Here is a 21845-nt window from a genome sequence, read left to right on the forward strand (position 1 = left end):
AAGTTTTGATAATAGTTTATTAAAATCAAAAAAAGTACATTCACCCATATCTAAGAGTCTGTATGGCCTGGAAGGTCTAGCAGCCGCAATTGCCGTTTTGACATCGTTTACTGTCTGAAGCTTAGAACGTTTTGCTTGTTTCTCGATAAGGGCAAAATCTCTATCTGAAGACGAAAAACTATGGCCGGAAACTAAAAATTTATGGTCGATGGTGTCAAAATGTCCATTGGCTACTAATAAAATATATAAGAAAATGAACATTCGGTTTTTTAATTGCCCTGCGCAGTTGTCACTCCATATACATAGTTTTCGATTATAAGTTGAAAGCTGACCTGTGTTCAAGGCTTGTAGAAGACATGATGCCATTTGGTTGCCACCTCGGCCCGACAGTCCTTCATGCCAGATGCACGTTATCCCATCTGACGTATCTTGCACATGTATTCCAAAACTGTAGCATGACAACTGGCGGCTGTAATACATAATATGCGTTAATTTTGGCAGGGAAAAGACTTTCTGCAGGTCCATAGTAATGATACAGGTATCGCTACTTGGAAGAGTACTACTCGCACTATCTTCTTGAATGACCTTTAGAGCTTTATCTGTTTTTCTATGATGCAACTCCAGCTCGTTTTTAGCTTTTCTTGATACATTAAAGTATATGTCCTTGCTTCTTAAAAAGAGTAAATCACAAGTCTTGCACGTATCAACTTTAGGTCTTCTAAAAGAAAGATTTGGAAAATCCTTTATAAAAACTCTTCTTATAGAATTTGTATGTTATAGTGCAACCAGGAAGTTTTATTTTAAGTGTGCAACCAGGAGTTTTTATATAAGCGTTAAAGCTTATATACATTAATTCTTTTTTACTTTTTGAACGGCTGTAGTGGCTCTCGTCCCTCGGAAAGCTGTTGATGTGGTCTTTTACCATCTGTCTATCATGAAGAGTGTACTCGAATTTTTTACAACCTCCTCGTTTATCCTTGAAGATTGTGTGCCCCTCCTTTTTACGCCTAATAAGCCTGGTAATAGATCGAAAAGCTTAACTTTCATATCAATCACATCCCTACAGCTAAATTTATATTTACAGGTGATCTGAAATTAAAAAAATCTCAGGGTAATGTAACTGTCGGCTACAGAGATTTGACTATCGGGCCGCGGTCTAAAATTTCAAGCAAAATATCGTTAAAAATCTCGTACTAACCTCATTTTTGGGAACGGCTTTTCCAGGTTTTTGCAGCTTTGATTTTTGTGTAACATAAGATTTTCCACTTAATCTAGCTTCATTCTATTTTTTCTTCTTGATTTCGTATTTGTATTATCGCCAAACGCAATAGAGTTCATTATAATTAGTTTAACATATAAATACACAGACAATAACAATCGAATCTAACGACAACCCAACCAAGAATATCGACCTGCATATCGGCACTTAGAACAATTAGCAAACAATATGATACCGGACATAGAGGTGGCCCCATCTTTGGACTTCGTTTGCAAGCCCTAGTGTGAAATTGGTACTTAGATCTCATAGTGGGATATTGGCGGTGGCACATAGAATATATTGAGAGAAAAAAAACGAAAATAGATATTTTGGCACTTAAATCATTTAGCTCGACCACTCTTCAATTAATAAACAAAACCGTATTCTTAAAAAAATCAGGTGCATATGCCAACGTTATATGCTTTATAAAAAGTGTATGTCGCACTTTGATGTACTAATGGCAAATCGCAATTTATGAGAAATATAATATTAGCACCAAAATAGACCCTTGATGAAGTCTCGTGTCTCGTTTTAATAAATAAGCGCTTGATGTTCTAGAATCAATAACATTTTATGCTTAATATTAATTGTTAATCATTTATACTAATGGAATTAATAGATGCTAGGTCTTGTAGGGGCGCAAAGGCTCCACATTATATAGTTTTACTCTTCTAATAGTTCAGAAACCGTAAAACCAATAAATAGCCTTAAGCCTATTTATTGGTTTTACCTAATTAATCTAACTCTAAGATTAAACCTTAATCTTATAATATTTTTACTCAACACGTTTTAAATGATCTTGGTTTCTTATAAATGTATTTACAGTAAAATTACAGGAGATAGAGTAGCCAAAGCGATAATGGTGACAAACATTATTACTTTAAATGTTCTAGGATAATACTCTATGAGAATTATCGCTGTAGATGCTTACTTTATCACAAAACAGTTTTGCCACTAACCAAAACTCTTTACTTTATTTTCGAAATGTGTAATCTGATTGTGTGTAATAATGTTTAGGTTAGAGGTAAAACAGTTTTGTGCTTCGAATGTCACAACAAAGGTTCTTTTATGTTAAGTCAGTTACTTAGAGAAACTTCTAAATAACACTTACCTCTTGTAACGATTCTAGGTTCCAACGCTTAAGCCTATTTATAGAAGGAGTATTTATTTCTTTATTAAAAGCTATGCGAAGTATCTAAACATAGAAATAGATTTTAGACCTTTTGGTATTCGTTTACTGGTTAATATTAACGAGATTCGTGGCTTAAGGTCATTTAATAAAAGAGTCTTTATTTCCTCAGTAAAAACTATGCAAATGGCACTTGTTTACCGGATATTGTCAAAGAGCTTTAAATAATTTAATATCAGGTAAGGCAAGACCAAAAATTATCTTCAATTATGTTTCAGGCAATAATCCTAAATTTTTGGAACCTTGTGGCAGTTTTTTCAAGATAGATTCCAATATTAAGACGTTATTACTTCTTCTAGATGAAGACTAGGCTAGATAAGCCTATGGTTGGAACCTTAAGTGTGACACTCAAATTACGAAGCAGTTATACCATAAACCAAAACTCTTTATTTTTACTCTCGACTCGTGTTTCGCTAACGATGTTAGCATCTTCGGGAGAAGATTAAAACTCAAAAGTTTTAATCTTATGCATAAAAATATAGGTCGTTTTGTAAGTATATTTTTCCTAATTTAATTTTTATCTATTGCGGTATAAAATAAAATATAAATTAATTATATTCGACTATAATTAGTTTCAGTCTACTTCTTTTAGTTTGATGTAAACTCCATTTTTAGATTTTAGTACAATTTCCACAGCAAATTCGGGATTGTGCGGGATTTCTGATGGAAGGACTTCAAAATTCATTAATATTTTTGCCAACATGCTTTTAAGTTCCAACATAGCATATTTTTGTCCTAAAAATAAAATAATTTAAAATGTTATTTTAAAAAGAAAATTCAATATTTACCTATACAATTTCTGGGACCGGCACTGAATGGAACAAATGAATAGGCCTTTTTATCAGTGCTTAAAAATCGATCGGGGTCAAATTTTTCAGGATCTTTGTGATAATCAGGATCTCGATTCATTCCATATAAATACATTGTTATCACAGTATCTCTTGGTATTATATGGTCTAAAAATATTTTACATAGTTCCAAAGATAATTATCAACTATTTGTAAAACTTTTAGGTAAATAAGTTCACAAAATGCTTTTAAAAAAGAAAAAAAGTACGTTTATAGTTTAGGTAAAATTCTAAAATTATTAAATTATACCTTTATATATAACATCTTTGGTAAGTCGCCTTGCAATGAACGGAACTGGAGAATTTACTCTTAAGATTTCTTTAGCAACTAACTCTAAATAGGACATGTTTTGTAAATCTTTATATGTTAAAGGCCTATCTCGATCTTTTCCAAAGATTCCCTTTAACTCATCACGAACTAATTTCTATATGAATTAAAAATTATTCGCTATCATTAATATTAATCCATTTAGGGTTTTACTTACCTGAATGTCTGGTCGTTTTGATAAAAGTAATAATCCTGATGTAACAGCTGAAGAAGTAGTATCATGACCCTAAAAAGGATATAATTAGTATAATTTAAGACGATTTTTTTAAAGAAAGCTAGCACCTACCGCAAACATAAAAGTATCCACTTCTTCTCTAATATCATCTTCAGTAAGACCATTATCAGTTGATTCTAATAACAGATCCAAAAGTGCTTTCTTACGTTTTCGGCCAAAACTATCCACTTCTTCTCTTTTAATACTTTTCTTACTTTCAAGTTCTTTCTTTCGCTTTTCGATAACAGAATTTGTAAATCCATGAAGTATCTTTAAAATTTTTTGTTGCCTTTTATAATCAGATGAGAAGTAGAAGAGCCAGTCCCAGTTCTTCCAAAATGATATAGTTCTGAGAGCTACAAGTTCACACATTTCTTTGACGGCATCAGTGTATTCCTTATTTTTATTTAGTTGTGAGTCCATCTTCACTCCCATAGCAGTTTCTACAAATTATTTGATATATGTATATAGGTGTGTGTTATTGTTATAAGTCAATTCAGCTCTTCCCTTATGTTACTTCTAACTTGAAGTTATTTATTATAGTATTTTTTATATAAAGGTGGTGACCTATAATACCACTAGAGTCACCTATGAACGGAACTTAATAATCAGACATTTACAGGAAATATTAAGTGGCTAAATAACTCAGAAGACTAAGATAAACATGCTAAGTTTAACCTTATATTTATAATTTATCACTTAAATTCCTAATTAAGATATTGGCGGACTTAAAAAAATAATTGCTAAAATGCTAAGTAAAAGACGAAACATAATAATATCTCAAATATAGTAAATAACATTAAACAATTGCAATAGATTGCAACATAGTTAATTGCATCTATGGAAACATTTGCATAGATGCAATTAACTATGTTCAACTAATAATTGCTAGTCATTAAGAAGAACGTGATTTAAAAATTTGTTGATTGAAATAATGTAAGACTCTAAAAACACGCAACAACAAAAAACGGTTTTTTAATGAACTAAAACAATTTAATGATGCCTTATTTTGAAAGTAGTTATGGTACCTATATTAATGTAATTGATATAAAGAATTATTTTTTTGTTTTTAGCTTTTATATATTCTTAGGGTTTAATAACTTATTTTGAAAATAATAATAATTGGGAAAGTCTTTATTCTTGTTGTACTTGTAATTAGATTAGTATGTTTTAACGGTTTGAGCAGCACATGCGCGCTAGCTCGTGTATGTGTTATCGGTTGTTTTTATAATCGCTGTTCGGTCCGCATTATTCTAAGCATTGTGTAAATTCTTGTAATAAAAAAAAAATATTTTCTATGTACAATGTTTAAGAGGTAATAAAAGTCTTTTGAATTTGATTATACAGTTTAAGTAACATTCCAAAACCTATAAAAATTATAGTTGGCATGACTAAACAAGTTATTTTAAAAAAGACACAAGGTTTAAGCCAATTTTTTTAAAGATATTCGAGTTAATAAATTAGAAGAAAGACAAAAATTAATATATTTTATTAAAATAGGATAATTAAAATTAAACAAGAGGCTTTGATTACAAACCTACTATTTTAAGTTTGATTTACTAATTAAAAATCATAGCTTAAGTTAGATAACCATATTTAAATTTTCGCTTTCGGAGTTTTTAATTATGATAATCCACACATTTATGATAAATCTATATGAATTGGTGTGCTTACAATGTATCAAGCATATATTTACACCACCCGGTAAACAAGGGCCCTCGGTGCGAAAATTAAGGTATTAATTCATAATAGCAAGTATAACTCATAAGTTAAGACACTAACTACAATCTGACTCAAATTAAATGTAGACATGCGACGGATCTATCTTTTTACCAGCAAAAATATGTGGTGAACTAGAAAATTGATGAAGCATTGTCGTTTTCTCTTTGACATAACGCTTTACCTCTACATTTCTGTATGTAAAGGTATGTCTTATTTCGGCATTCAGGAAAGAAATTTATTATGAGTTTATTTATTGTGGTTTTCAGATATAATACATTATGTGGATCTATTTATTAAAACGAATAAAAATGACATATTAAAGTACATTTGGATAAGACAAAACTTAAATTGATTAAAACATAAAACTACATAATTAAAACAATAGGTCAATAATATTATGTGTTGGGCCTTTTGACCGAACTCCCCCTCCCCCTTTGGTGAATACGTTCACAAGGCGGCCAAACAGAATGTTAAAGTGTTTAGATTTAGTATTCTTTAGTAGCGAAAGAACGGATGCATGTTGAAAGGGAAGAATCTAGGCATAGGCGAGAAATTTATTTCCTTCAAAATGGTTCAGTCAGCTTTATTTAGTACTTAGGTTTTGTCAAAAATTTAAATTATGCAACAAGCATGTCTAGATGTACGTATTTCAGGTAGCAAAATAACTCCTTAAGCAAGTAAGTGACGGCTTAAAAATAGAACAAAAAAATCGAAAGAGACGACAAAATTTACCATAAGGTTATACGTAATACTAATACTTACCACAAATAATATCAAGGGCGCAATTTGTTACATATGAGTATATCTCAACTCCTTTTTTTCCAACTGCTTCACGTCTAAGTTTTTCAATCATTATATCCTCGTTTGAATTGAATACATCCACAAATTGTTCCAGGATTGAAAAATGAAAGGTTGGAGTAATAATACGTCTACGTGTTTTCCATTTCTTTCCTAAAATTAGTTGTTTGAGCAACAAGTATAATTTGCCACAGAATATAAATGGACTTTTAGCAAGAAAATAAAATAAGCCAATAACTAATGATTTTTAACATAAGATAATAATTTTTCAAAGCTTTAAAAGAAAATGCTTAAGATATGTTCATTTTTTATCTTAACATATTAGTGTATATTTTTCAGCCTTTATTTTCAAATATGGTTTTAACTAAGTAATTTAATATTTTGCATGTTACTTTTTTAAGATATGTTATTTTAACTAACAATTAAGAGTAACTAATACGTTTTCTTACCATTAGCAATTAATATTGCATAACCAAGCCAGGCTACTATATTCTTATAGTTTTTTCCCTTGGTTATAAATTCGTTTGAGCTAAGTATAAACTCCATCAAGTCATAATTTCTAGTTAAGATAACCCAATTGTTTAGAAATTCTAAATATACTGATTTCTCCGGATTATTTAACAATCGGTCAAAATCCTTTAATCTCTCTAAAAATCATAAAATATTTTAACACATTTCTAATATTTTCAGAGCCTCATAAAAGTTTCACTAAAACTTTTTAATAGAAGATTTTAAAATTTGTTAAATTTGGAAACAATATACTTAATTATTTCTACCAATGTAAAAGAAATGTTTCTCTCAATATATACGCTATATCTAAATTATTAACATACATATATATACTAATATAAAAATAACATAAATTTAAAAAGTAAAAACTAAAAAAAAGTGTCTCTTACAGGCATAACGTTTAATATGATCTCCTAAGTCTGTATGAATAATTAAATCTAAATTTTCCCTAATAAGTAAAATGCGTTCTCGAGATTTATATCATACAATTAAGGCAATTTTACATGACAAAAACAATGATTTGCAAGTTTTAAAAATAAATAATACGGTATAATTTAATGTCTATGCTTACTTTTCTTATCTTAAATCGTTGTCTGAACATTGAGTATTACATATTATTATTAAATTGTAAGGGTAAAATTTTTCAATTAGGTTTTTATTTTCTATAAATAAAAACTATTAGGTTATAATTTCTTATTTCTAAAAATAATCAAATTGATACATTTGATATTAATTACTATTAATATTTAAAATTAAATGGTATCAATTTTTGTTTAATTAACAGAATTTCATAGAAAACCAATAAAATTTTAAAGTTTATATTAAATATACCCATGGTTAGATTTCTTTTTTATTCTAAGATATTATTTAGATATAAAAAAGTCCTTTGGGTATGGAGATATAATTTCAAATATAATATGCTCATATCAAAGATAAATAAAACTAAGTTGGACGTCAAATTTCGACAAGAAATTTTTCCAAATAAGTAAGTTCTTTTTGAGTAAACTGAAATTTATCTAAACGTCTTTGGTATATCTTATGCTGACTAAAACTTTCACTTAAAAGGTGTATCTTACCTGTAGTAGGCCCAAACTCAGTCTTTGCGCCAAAATACAGAGAACCAGGCACTTGTGGTATCCAATTTGTCAATAGTTTTCTCGCTTTGTATACTTTTCTTGCTTGGTACAACATATAACTTAAAGCTACCGTTATAATACCAATAATAATCTGGATGACAATTATCATATTGGTTAATAAATAAAAAAACTGTATTGCAATTTCTCTTTAAAATTGTCCAAGAGATGTGTATTTAATATACCACGTAGATTTAATTGTTTCTCGCTAAGTATAACTTACATGAACGCGATCCTAGTAAAGCTGTAATATATACTAAAATGAAATGACCTTTGATTCTACATGGCGCAAGCCTAAATATAGTGGTTTTGAGACAAATGGTTTAAAATTATTATTTGAACAATTTATTATTATGTACAATAAACGAAAATTTGATTTTTGCTATTTACTTGTATTATGGTTTTTATTTATTTGTACATATTTGTTACTTTTGTTTCTGCCTATTAAATATTACAAAAACCATTGTGTGTGTTTAAAGAAATGTAGATTTATTATTGAGCAGTTTTTAATTAATAAATTTAATCATTTTGTATGTAAAGTCTAAATTATTAAATAATGATAACACAAAAAGACTCCCTGTTTTTTAGCTCTGTCCTATTTAAAGATGAGATATTTCATAAAGGTGGATCAGAAATTAGACATAACTTTCACTAATATTCATGCAAAAATCACTATTTTATGCGGCAAATCGACTACCAGCATAGGAGTTTATTAAATCTGTAGGGTGGAAGCATCTTAATGGAGAAATGTATCATTAATTCTCTTACAAAACGGAGCTTCTACAAATTTTCCTCAAAATGTAATAGTAAACATTTAAATGTGTACTTTGAAGGAAAATGGATTAAAAGAAATGGATCTGTTAATTATCCAACTAAATCACAAAATTATATTTTTTTCTTATGGAATGTTATAATATTAATAAAAGTTGTTTACATGAATCGACCTACAATGGCAGTAGGCATGGACCAGAGAGTACAAGATGTGTTTGCTCAAGTAACACCATAAATGTTACAAGAAGTAAAAAGAAATTTTCAAAACGTATCCATTTATAGTTTGAACAAAATGGAGGATATATTGAACACCTGATGCAACTATAATAAAATGAATAATATTTTTATTATGCTTGTTTAATTATTATCCTGAATATTTTAAAAACGACTAAAGATATGCTGAGCCTATATGTTTACATAATAAAAAATATACAAGGTGTTTTATTTAAAAAAAGCGAGATATAAAGTTTTAAAATTTGTAAAATTGGAATCGTAACTACGACTCCCCTTTATATGACAGAAATAAACTATTTAAGTCAAAGAAACCTTTCATTCTTCTAGAACCCGAATTTAACTTAATATTGACAATAAATTAACGACGCGATAAAATTAAATGATGTAACTAGTAATTTTTTATTTTTGTTTTTTTTTTTAATTTCTGTTAGAGTAGGCATTTTGACTTTTGATACAAAATCCGCCAGATATAATCTTATCAAGGTTTTGTCAAAAAATCAAAATTTAGCAGCTGGAAAAATAGTTCATGGATATGCATTTAACTATTTTTGTTATGATACAGCTAGTTATTCTATTTTACTTTAACAAAGATGCTTTTATTAAAAACACTTGTAACCTGCACTATTTTCTATATTTTCTGATATATTTTTTTACTTTAAGTAACTTTATCCATTAAGTGGATTAAATTAGTTTTTTGAGCAGAGCAAATCGTAGGAGTTCGAAGAAGATTTTTCAGTGTTGTTCAGTGTAATTTTTTTTATTAAACAAAATTTGTCGCAATAGTTTCTGGATCATATTTTATTAGTAAATCCCTTAGCGTTTTTAAATCTCCATAAATTACATTAATCCCATTTAATATACTTGGGATACAATTAATCCCAAGTAATATAAATGAGAACTATATCGGAATAAATGATTAAAAGTTAAAGTATAGTTAAAGTAAAGCAAAGATTTGATGCCTATCCTAATCATCTCAATATTTTTGCAACTGATGTAAAAATGTTACTTTAAAAACTAAGTGGTAAATCTGCTCTGTCAGTTAGTTGATTGAAATTAAAAATATCATATGATATGAGTTTAAAGTTTAATCTCGAGATACTATCTTAAGAGGAATATTTTTTTTCTATTTATAATATTAATATACAATTGATGCATAAATAGATGACAAATCAAAATTTTTTTAGATACTTCTCATTTTTATATCCAAAACTCTTGCTTCTTTTAAACAGAACGCAGAGTTGTTTGCTATTTTTCTATATTTTTATTGCATTTATGAAATATAGGTGAAATTCCAAGCAAGTTTTGTATTACACACCTTATCTTAAAACTCAACTGTTTCCGAAATATTTGCATTTAGATAACAAGAAAACAAATAAGTACGTCTATTTACAAATTAAGGGAAAATCATGGTTGCACTTGTAAAAAATTTCTATTTTCGAATGTCACTGTCAACTCGAAAATTAATAGTTTTTATCAGAATAAATTATGGCTAATTTAACGGAAACCAACGAATTGAAATTTTAATGATGTACGGTACGGTACGGGGATCGCTTGCAAAAAGAAGTAAGTGAACAGTTTAATGCCAAATACCGAAATTATCCTATTTCTCAGTCAACAGTTAGTAGAATAGAGCACAAATTCATAACTTCAGATCATGTTAGGAATCTGCCAAGATCAGGTCGTCAATAAATTTCTGAAGAAACAAAATTAAACGTTCTGCTCTCCGTCGAAGAAAATCCAAACAATGCAACTTCACAAATTTCAGTTGATAATAATATAGCCGGAACATCAGTAAGAGGCATCTTAAAAGCAAATGAATACCATCCTTATAAAATTAGACTAATACACGAATTAAATGAGGACGATCCTGATCAAAGAAACCAATTTTGCCGGCAAATGATTAACATTTGCAATAATAACCGTCAGTTTGTGTTACGAGTTTTGTTTTCGGATGAAGCAACTTTTTGTTTAAACGGTGTCGTAAATCGGAAAAGTTGTCGGTACTGGTCAGTGTCAAATCCACACTGGGCAACTGAGGCTCATTATACAGTACCGTAAATCTATTAATGTTTGGGCTGGTATCGTGGAAAATAAAGTAATAGGGCTATACTTTTTCGACGAAAACTTAACAGGACAACGCTATTTCAATTTTCTTCAAGAAGATCTTATCCCTACTTTGGCTGCCCTATACCCAGACGAACAAGACCAGACAATGTTCCTAGGAAGATGGATAGGACGAAGAGGGCCAATAGAGTGGCCGGCCAGGTCACCAGACCTAAATCCCTGCGACTATTTTCTATGGGGGTACTTGAAAAGTAAAGTTTATATTGAGAAGCCAAACAACGTAAAAGATTAGAAAAATAGCGTTAGATATGAAATGAGACGTATATCACCCGAAATAATTGATAGTGTTTTATATGAGTTTGTAAATCGTCTTGCTTTCTGCCAAGAAGTAAATGGGGATCAGTTTTAATACTTGATACATTAATAAGAGTTTTCACAGTTTATAACATTTTATCTTCCATTTTATGTTAATTTGTAAATAGACGTAATTACTTGCTTCCTTGTTGGTTAAATGTAAATATTTCTGAATCAGTTGAGTTTTGAGATAATGTGTGTTATACGAAACTTGCTTGGATTTTTGCCTATATTTCATACATGCAATAAAAAATATAGCATTCCATTTAAAAAAATAATTAACGTCATATCTTTTTTTTGTTCCACCTTGTATAAAAAAATTTACGTAAAATAATGCGCAACTTAAAATAATAAATCAGCGGGTTCGAGCGTTTTCTCAAAAAATCATGTCTCTAATTTTTATCGAATTTATGCGGAACTTTAGGCGGTCCTGTATATTATACCATCCCCTGTTTTAAAGATATTACCAACCAATTTACTTATATCTCATCTGCTTAAAAAAATTATTTATTTTTTAACTTTTGCTATTTATTTTTGTTGCGTTTTTTATTTTAATTTTTTTGGTAAAAATTGCAAATAACGGAAATTCGTATTTTTTTTTAAATTATAATCCTTTATGAAGTCTTAGACTGAAATGACGATGTAGAACTGAAAATTTTACACTTTTGCCTATATCAGAATTTAATTTTTATACTATCTGTATTATCTGAAAGCTGCATTTTTGTGGCGTAGTTCATCTATTTATAATGAAGAAAAATGGTATTAATATAACTTTTTATATTTTAAAGGGAGATAGGGTTATGAAAAATTAAAATACACTTTTCAGCTTATTTTATATTTATATATTTTATATGTTACTGCATTATTTCTATACTTTTGTCTTAATTTTTGTTTAAAAGATTACAATAAATATATATTATTTTAAAATTTTTTTATGAAACTTTAAATTGAGACGAATATGATTTTTTTTCTATTTTAAGTAGCATAAAAAAACATTTTATTATAAAAGTTTATTATCCTTAAATAAAAAAAAATTCTAGAATGTTTGTTTTTTGTATTTGGCGATATTAAATATTTTAAAATAATTATTTGTTTTTTTTTATCACACATCGGTTTTTTGACAAAAATAGACATGACTTTACAGCAGATTGTATTACAGAAAGAGAATCTTCAGCCGCGAAAATCGTATGTTATATTTTATATAAGTGACTAATATGGTAGTGTTTCTTTTTAGGGTTCCCATAGGAAATTTCTATTTGACTTTAATCTTTATTTAGGAAAACAATACCCTTTATTGGATTTATTATATACATAATATACTTAAAATCTGCATTGTCATACTACGTAGACGGTGTATGTAGACGTATATGATTAGAGTGAAATAACCTTTGATATCATATGGCGTGGGCTTAAAGATCGTCATTACTATCTCGGAAAAAATTGAAAAAATATTAGGACAAAATAGTATTATTTATGGCGTATAAAAGTTTTTTATTTTTACTAATACCTTGTAATTAAAAAAAAAAAACACGATATAAATAAAAATTATTGTTTTGATGAAACATATTTTCAATCAGATTTACTTTTTTTCTATGTTAAAATTATATAAGCCTTAAACGCATGAGCCCACTAAATGAATACCCAACCTCATTATATCATATTATAATGTCATTTTGAGAAGACATAAGTGTCTCAGAAAAGACAAAAACAAGAAAAATCTAATTTTAATTTAATATAAAAGAAAAATATTTTATATGTAACACAAATTTATTTAAATGTAATTTTAATTATAAGATAAATTCTAAGGATATTTATATTAATGCTGTAATGATATCAGTTTATTAAATAAAATAGAAGTGGGCTTAAAACCAAGTTAAAAAGAATAAAGATATAATGGAAAATACTTTCGGACGTTTTGTCGATTAGTCTTATCGACTTGTGCAAGCAGAAGCTGAAAAATATATTTTACGTTGTTTTTCATATTCGTTTTAAAAATTTCTTTATTTAACTCTAATAATCTTGTAGGCCAATAAATTTTGAACAAAATAGTAACAAAGCTTTACCTCCTATATATTTTTTTCTTATTATAAAGCAAGGTTAAGGGAAAGCTTAAGTTTTCAAATAATTCTAAAATTATTACACAGGTTCCAGAGGTATTTGATTTATTTAATTGTAGTAGGAAATTAGATTTGTATTAAAACCTATGAGGGTCATTAGCTAGTTATAATAATGATGAAAAGAGTTTTTTTCATCATTTCCCGAAGGGTCCAAATGTTTGCCCTACAAATAAATTTAAAAAAAAACGTTTATTTTAAATTTTCAAGCGATTTTAAAAGATTAAATTAAGAAACTTTCCAGTAATGCAATAACAAAAAATTCAAGTTATATTAACAGTATAATTTATAAAGAGTTGCAGGATGGTGTAATCTAAATAATTTTAGTTTTAATGAAAAAAAAGTGTTGCTCTGTCATTAAAAATGTAAACAAATATACTTATAGTAATACAGGTGCATAATTACAGGATCGTAAGTACAAGAAAGACTTGGGTCATAGTAGACTGTAAACTGGCATTTAGAGATAAAATCATTGAGTTGGTTAGTAAGGCATAGATTTATAAATCCACTAAGATTGTTTGACAGTCTGATGTTTCCGATGCTGAAGTATAGAAGTCCTGAAATATATATATATATACTATTGAAAATATTTAAGATTTTAACTATTAAAAATAATTCCTCAAAAATACTTTTATTGCTGCAATAGCCCTAGACAAAGAAAGACTTTTAACATGAATTTGTCCCGAACAAACATTTTTAAGAGTTCTCCAATCTATAAAATATGCAACTTTTCTAATATTTATGCTAATGACGTAGAGTTAAATTTAATTAGCTTGGATAGATTCACAAAACTTGTACATGATAAATTGCATAATTCTCAGATGCAGGCTTTGTAGGTAAAGCTTGAATTATTTATTTATTTTTAGATAATTACATCGTTTGGGCTGTATAAGTATATAACTTGCTTTCAATAGTATTTACTTAACCACTTAAATTTTAAGTACAATTAGAATTGTAATATTATTTATACAAATGCTACATGTTATTAGTCTACTTTTTATAAGTCATGAATTATGCGAGTCAATAAAACAATAGGGATTTTATCCGAAAAAACAGAGTATGCCAGTGATACTTATGGTACGTTTCAAAAAACTATTTAAAATTTTGGAAAACATGTAACTAAAAGAACCCCTGAAAAAGTACTAATGCGCTTTGGGATTTTTTAAAGGTTGCGATACATATTTTAAAAAAATAATGGTAATGCTTATGTACTCAAGTAAAATGTCGAAGATGTATATTTCTTTTTAGTTAGTATTAGAGTCATACATTTATTTTTATTACTAATTTTATACAAAAAAAGCCTAAATATATATATATCTAATTTAACTAAAGCTATATTTATAATCTATATTTATTTATAAAAAACATTAACCGGTAAAAAATTATTAAACAATAAAACACAATATTAAGAAAAAATTGGAAATAGATACTAAATCCATTCAATTGGCTGTAGTTTTATATAAACACCATTTTTTGATTTATAAACAACTTCGATTGCAAATTCTGGTTTATGAGGTATCTCTGATGGTAAAATTTCAAAATTCATAATCATCTTTGCTAGCATACTTTTCAGTTCCAACATAGCATATTTCTGACCTAAAAAATTACGGAGTTTAGTATAGTAAATGGTAATAAAATATTCAGTAAAAAAATAAAAATTTTAAATTTATACAAAAAAAAAACGCTGAACATATGACAAGATATTCTGCTTTTTATAATTTAGTATTATTCTTAAAGCCTTTTTCTGTTTATTTATTAAATGTAAAACTTTATTGTAATCTATAGTTTTGTTATAATAACAAACTTATTTGAAGATCAACATTACGTACTACATCAAAGTCAAAATTTATAGAAGAATTAAAATTTAAATAAAATGCTGTTCATCCTTATATAAAACAAAATATTATTAAAATGTTCGGATATAAAGAATAAAATGAATAGGCAATTTATAAGAATGTATTTTTGTATAACTGCATACTAAGGTATTGCATATATAAACACGTTTTTAAGATTTTTGATATATAGTGATTTTTTATAAACAGAATATCTAATTATTAAAAATAGTTTATTTAATAAAACTTTTAAAATTAAAAAAATATTACCGACATAAAAAAACAAGCTATTAACTAGTATTTTCTCTAAATATCATTCATCTGTTTATTGTAATTTTTAAAAACTGACAAGGAAAAATATTTCCTTTAGAATATATAATGGTATATTCCTTTAACTTGGTGTTTTTTTTGTAAATCAAAACTTACCTATACAATTTCTCGGTCCCGCACTGAAAGGAACGAACGAATAAGGCTTTCGTTTATTCTGCTCTAAAAACCGATCGGGGTTAAATCTTTCTGGATCCTCGTGGAAGTCGGGATCGTGATTTATTCCATAAATCATCATAGATATGGTTGTATCTTTGGGTATTATGTTGCCTAAAAATATTAAAATTACATCTAATTAATTAACTTTGATTATGTAGATATATTATATTATTATAATATATTTATTTAGGTGTTTTTTTTGCGATAATTTTTCTGGCTTTCGTCTTAAAATTTTAAAAGAAATACGTGTTTTTTTTTTCAAATATTTATAGCTCAACTGGTTCGAAAATAAAGATTGAGAGCCAAAATAGCTTAATAAGGTGTAATCATAACATTTATATAAAATTTGTGGTTTTCTGCCATTATCTCGTAAATGACCTACAGAAAAATTTCAACTGACAAACTTATAGGAAATTATATTATTAACAAAAAAAGTGACAAAAATTCTTAAGATTAATACTTCTCGAGATATTGCCCCTCTACTCTTAGTTAATTAAATTTTTTTGTAATTTAAATTTGAAGAGTGGAAATTAGAAAGGGCCTAAGTGCCTTTTTTCCAAAATTTAGTTTTTTTACATAGAAACGTATATGTGCATGATGTATGTCCTATAAAAGGTTCTAAGTGCCAAAATTAAATTTTTACCTTTATAAGAGTCCCTTGTAAATGTCGATAGTTTTATGTGCGCAAGCATTTTCCTTAGAAAGGTCCTAAGTCCCATATATTTATTACCTTAGTTATATCTAGACACATAGATTTGCACGTGTACGTTGTGTGTAATAATTTCTTGATTTGAAATACATTATAATGGAAGAAACCCAAAGAAAAAGGAGAAGTAAAGGCAGTGGTTCATTTAGAAGTGAACAGAGTCGTTTAAAAACAAGTGGAAAGTCATACAAAACTTATAAAAAGAAGATAGTACCTGAAAAAAACTATCCAAAACAGCAGGTATGGAATACAAACTTATTAGCTATTTTCGCGGAGATTATTCCGAACCGGTTCTCAACGCTAAGGCAGGAATTACACTAAGAAAATGGTATGTGTTGACGTTGGTTTGTGAATGTATTTGTAGGGTAGGCCTTAGTGTTCAGAACCGGTTCGGGATGATCTCCGCGAAAATAGCTACTGTTTTATTTTCCAGTTATAACTTTGTTTATTTTTTTGTAGATTACATGCAAATGTAAGTTCAGCTGCAAATGTGTTACCCACGAAAGAAGACGTTCTCTTTTTGAAAAGTACCGTGCACAAAATATGAAAACACAAAGCACTTTTCTAATGGGGCTTATAAGTGTTTGTGATGTTCAAAGAAGGCGACATGGTTCGTATGAGGATGAGCAAAATAGCAGACGTCAAGCAACAATATATGTACAACTATATAATACATCCTAATGGCCAAGGAAAATTTGAACGGGTATGTAAGAAAAAATTTCAGAATACATTCGGTGTTAACGATAAAAAAGTGCGGGTCCTCATTGGAAAGAAGAAAATGGGTGAGACCTGTTATAATGATAAACGTACCAGACATGCTGCTCCAAAATTTTCTGAAGCTGGTCGTCTTCTGGTAAAAAATCATGTAAACATGATACCAAGGGAAGTTGGTCATTATTCAAGGGCCAAATCCGAAAAAGAATACCTTAGTCCTGACTTAAATATCCACAGACTGTTTAAAGCTTTTACGCAATTACACCCAGATTCGCCAGTCACATACAAATTTTATAGATCTGTTTTCATCAAGGATTTTCCCAACCTATGTTTCCACAGACCACGAGTTGATATGCGTAGCACATGTGACAAACTAGAGTGTCAAATTAAAGCCAACATTAAGTCAAGTCAATCTGCAAAAGATCAGCTGGAAATTCACCATCGAAAGACCGAAAGAGCAAGAGAGATATTAAAGCAAAATACGATTGAGTCTTAAGATCCCGAAAGCACAAAGTGTTGTTTATCCATGGATCTACAGCAGGTCATGTTTGTTCCATCATTGACACACAGCGACATGTTCTACCTTTTGCAGCTGTCCTGCTACAACTTAGGAGTTCATATTGGGGATACAAATGAGGCCTACATGTGTATGTGGGATGAGGAAGTACCTTCTCGTGGAGCCAACGAAATTGCATCATGTCTTTTATACACTGTTAACCGTGGATTTATCCTTAAGGAGCATTTGGTAATATGGTGTGATAATTGCGGGGGCCAAAATAAGAATAGAATTTTATTGTTTACATTGATCTTTTTGGTGGCCAATGGTGTTTTCCACTCTATTGAACAAAAATTTCTTGTAAGTGGCCATAGTTTCATGCCTTACGATAGAGATTTTGCTTTAGTAGGAAAACGGAAGAAAGTCTCTAAAGCATTTGTACCCTCAGACCTCCAAGCAATAGTTTTAATAAACAGCTACTTCAGATTGAAGACAATGGTTTAGAACAAAAAAAGAAGAAAAATGTATTTTATGAATATTTCTATACTCAAAATCAGTTATGGCACTTAGGCCTTTTCCTAATTTTAGTTGTTTAAACATTTTTATTTTGTAGTAAGAAGTTTAGTTTGCAAATTTTTGTTAAGAAGTAGGTCTTCCGTTTCAGTTTAAATGCATATTAATAATACTTAAAAAAGTTCTCTGAATTTTATTTAGTTTTTCTCTATTATCTCAAAACCTTTTTTTTGGCAGTTAAGCCCTTTCTAATTTCCGCTATTCATTTGTTAAGTTGTAATAATTTAAATTTTTTAACTAAGATAAATTTATCGTTTAACGCATGTTTCAGCAATGACTCAAATCATTTTTGTAGATATATAATAACAAAAATACATAAATACGTATTAAAAATAAAGTATTAATATATACCTGTAATCCTCAAAGCGTTCTAAAAAGTTTCACAAGATCGTTTCATTCAATTGTTTGCCCCGTAATAAATAAAATTTTCTTTAGAAGACATAAAGAATAATGCTACTGGTGACGCGTTTAAAATATAATATTCCACGTAACATAAAAGGAAATCTTACTTGCAATTCGTTAGAGAAAAACCATTACTGGGGTGGATGGTATTTCATTATTCCTCGCCAAAGATTGCAATTATACCCTTTTCACCTTTAATATAATATTTAGCCTTTGTTTATTAATAAAAGAAACCTCTGACTTCTGGAAACAGGCACCTATATACTTTATTTTTAATGGTACATCCGCATGGCTTTTAAATGGTTGATGTACCATTACCAATTTAACCTTTTAGCCCTATGGTTGGTACCTTTGGGGTGACACTTAAAATACGAGACAGTTTTACCACGAATCCCAACTCTCTTATTTTTACTTTCGACACGTGTTTCGCGTTGCGATGTTAGCATCTTCGGGAAAAAATTAAAACTAAACTAACAAATGGCCTACTAACGACTTACAAATTGCTATATATACTAATAATATAACTAATAGAGCGGATAATGCAATAAAGCATGGCCAAACAAATCCTAACTAAACAATTAATCTAAACACTAACTAAACTATGTAATTGACTATAAGGCATTGGACGTTCATCCCTGTCAAGAATGTTTTTGATTTTTGAATATTGCTTAACTTTTGTTTGCAACTAATTTTCTATTGTTATTAACTAGTTTAAGTAATTTTAAGTTGACTATCCCTACAAAGTGACCAGTATTTAAAATATTTTCAGCCACATATTTCACATGAGCTACATGTTCTTTAAATCTAATATAAATTGATCTTCTGGGTATGTATATTCTTCTCCTATGTACTTTTTATCACAATCGTTGCAATTAATCTCATAGATCTCAGACTTTTCATTGGTATTTATTTTATCTTTTGGGTTTCCTAAATGATTTCATATCTAGGCCGAACTTTGATAGACCATTCATAGACCTAAGTCTTTAAAAACCCTATCAAAGTCTCTCGTTAAAAGAAAATCGTATGATATTGAAAATTTTTTTGCGATAATTTTTCTGGCTTTCGTCTTAAAATTTTAAAAGAAATACGTGTTTTTTTTTTCAAATATTTATAGCTCAACTGGTTCGAAAATAAAGATTGAGAGCCAAAATAGCTTAATAAGGTGTAATCATAACATTTATATAAAATTTGTGGTTTTCTGCCATTATCTCGTAAATGACCTACAGAAAAATTTCAACTGACAAACTTATAGGAAATTATATTATTAACAAAAAAAGTGACAAAAATTCTTAAGATTAATACTTCTCGAGATATTGCCCCTCTACTCTTAGTTAATTAAATTTTTTTGTAATTTAAATTTGAAGAGTGGAAATTAGAAAGGGCCTAAGTGCCTTTTTTCCAAAATTTAGTTTTTTTACATAGAAACGTATATGTGCATGATGTATGTCCTATAAAAGGTTCTAAGTGCCAAAATTAAATTTTTACCTTTATAAGAGTCCCTTGTAAATGTCGATAGTTTTATGTGCGCAAGCATTTTCCTTAGAAAGGTCCTAAGTCCCATATATTTATTACCTTAGTTATATCTAGACACATAGATTTGCACGTGTACGTTGTGTGTAATAATTTCTTGATTTGAAATACATTATAATGGAAGAAACCCAAAGAAAAAGGAGAAGTAAAGGCAGTGGTTCATTTAGAAGTGAACAGAGTCGTTTAAAAACAAGTGGAAAGTCATACAAAACTTATAAAAAGAAGATAGTACCTGAAAAAAACTATCCAAAACAGCAGGTATGGAATACAAACTTATTAGCTATTTTCGCGGAGATTATTCCGAACCGGTTCTCAACGCTAAGGCAGGAATTACACTAAGAAAATGGTATGTGTTGACGTTGGTTTGTGAATGTATTTGTAGGGTAGGCCTTAGTGTTCAGAACCGGTTCGGGATGATCTCCGCGAAAATAGCTACTGTTTTATTTTCCAGTTATAACTTTGTTTATTTTTTTGTAGATTACATGCAAATGTAAGTTCAGCTGCAAATGTGTTACCCACGAAAGAAGACGTTCTCTTTTTGAAAAGTACCGTGCACAAAATATGAAAACACAAAGCACTTTTCTAATGGGGCTTATAAGTGTTTGTGATGTTCAAAGAAGGCGACATGGTTCGTATGAGGATGAGCAAAATAGCAGACGTCAAGCAACAATATATGTACAACTATATAATACATCCTAATGGCCAAGGAAAATTTGAACGGGTATGTAAGAAAAAATTTCAGAATACATTCGGTGTTAACGATAAAAAAGTGCGGGTCCTCATTGGAAAGAAGAAAATGGGTGAGACCTGTTATAATGATAAACGTACCAGACATGCTGCTCCAAAATTTTCTGAAGCTGGTCGTCTTCTGGTAAAAAATCATGTAAACATGATACCAAGGGAAGTTGGTCATTATTCAAGGGCCAAATCCGAAAAAGAATACCTTAGTCCTGACTTAAATATCCACAGACTGTTTAAAGCTTTTACGCAATTACACCCAGATTCGCCAGTCACATACAAATTTTATAGATCTGTTTTCATCAAGGATTTTCCCAACCTATGTTTCCACAGACCACGAGTTGATATGCGTAGCACATGTGACAAACTAGAGTGTCAAATTAAAGCCAACATTAAGTCAAGTCAATCTGCAAAAGATCAGCTGGAAATTCACCATCGAAAGACCGAAAGAGCAAGAGAGATATTAAAGCAAAATACGATTGAGTCTTAAGATCCCGAAAGCACAAAGTGTTGTTTATCCATGGATCTACAGCAGGTCATGTTTGTTCCATCATTGACACACAGCGACATGTTCTACCTTTTGCAGCTGTCCTGCTACAACTTAGGAGTTCATATTGGGGATACAAATGAGGCCTACATGTGTATGTGGGATGAGGAAGTACCTTCTCGTGGAGCCAACGAAATTGCATCATGTCTTTTATACACTGTTAACCGTGGATTTATCCTTAAGGAGCATTTGGTAATATGGTGTGATAATTGCGGGGGCCAAAATAAGAATAGAATTTTATTGTTTACATTGATCTTTTTGGTGGCCAATGGTGTTTTCCACTCT

General features: G+C 29.2%; 1 protein-coding gene across 1 annotated transcript in view; it reads right to left on the minus strand.

Annotated features, from left to right (window-relative positions):
* Nucleotides 1-2932: 2932 nt before the first annotated feature.
* LOC126743338 (uncharacterized) overlaps nt 2933-21845 on the minus strand; it is a 37071-nt gene continuing 18158 nt past the window's right edge. Inside the window, exons 7-17 of the mRNA XM_050450375.1 lie at nt 15795-15965; nt 14967-15132; nt 8223-8243; nt 7943-8148; nt 6806-7003; nt 6321-6509; nt 3909-4279; nt 3780-3848; nt 3545-3719; nt 3236-3403; nt 2933-3182 (exon numbers count right to left, since the gene is read on the minus strand). Of these exons, the coding sequence (XP_050306332.1) occupies nt 3022-3182; nt 3236-3403; nt 3545-3719; nt 3780-3848; nt 3909-4279; nt 6321-6509; nt 6806-7003; nt 7943-8148; nt 8223-8243; nt 14967-15132; nt 15795-15965 (1895 nt within the window). The 3' untranslated portion in view covers nt 2933-3021. The remainder of the gene's footprint in view (nt 3183-3235; nt 3404-3544; nt 3720-3779; nt 3849-3908; nt 4280-6320; nt 6510-6805; nt 7004-7942; nt 8149-8222; nt 8244-14966; nt 15133-15794; nt 15966-21845) is intronic.

The sequence above is a fragment of the Anthonomus grandis genome, chromosome 12, assembly GCF_022605725.1.
Source record: "Anthonomus grandis grandis chromosome 12, icAntGran1.3, whole genome shotgun sequence".
NCBI classification, from domain to species: domain Eukaryota; kingdom Metazoa; phylum Arthropoda; class Insecta; order Coleoptera; family Curculionidae; genus Anthonomus; species Anthonomus grandis.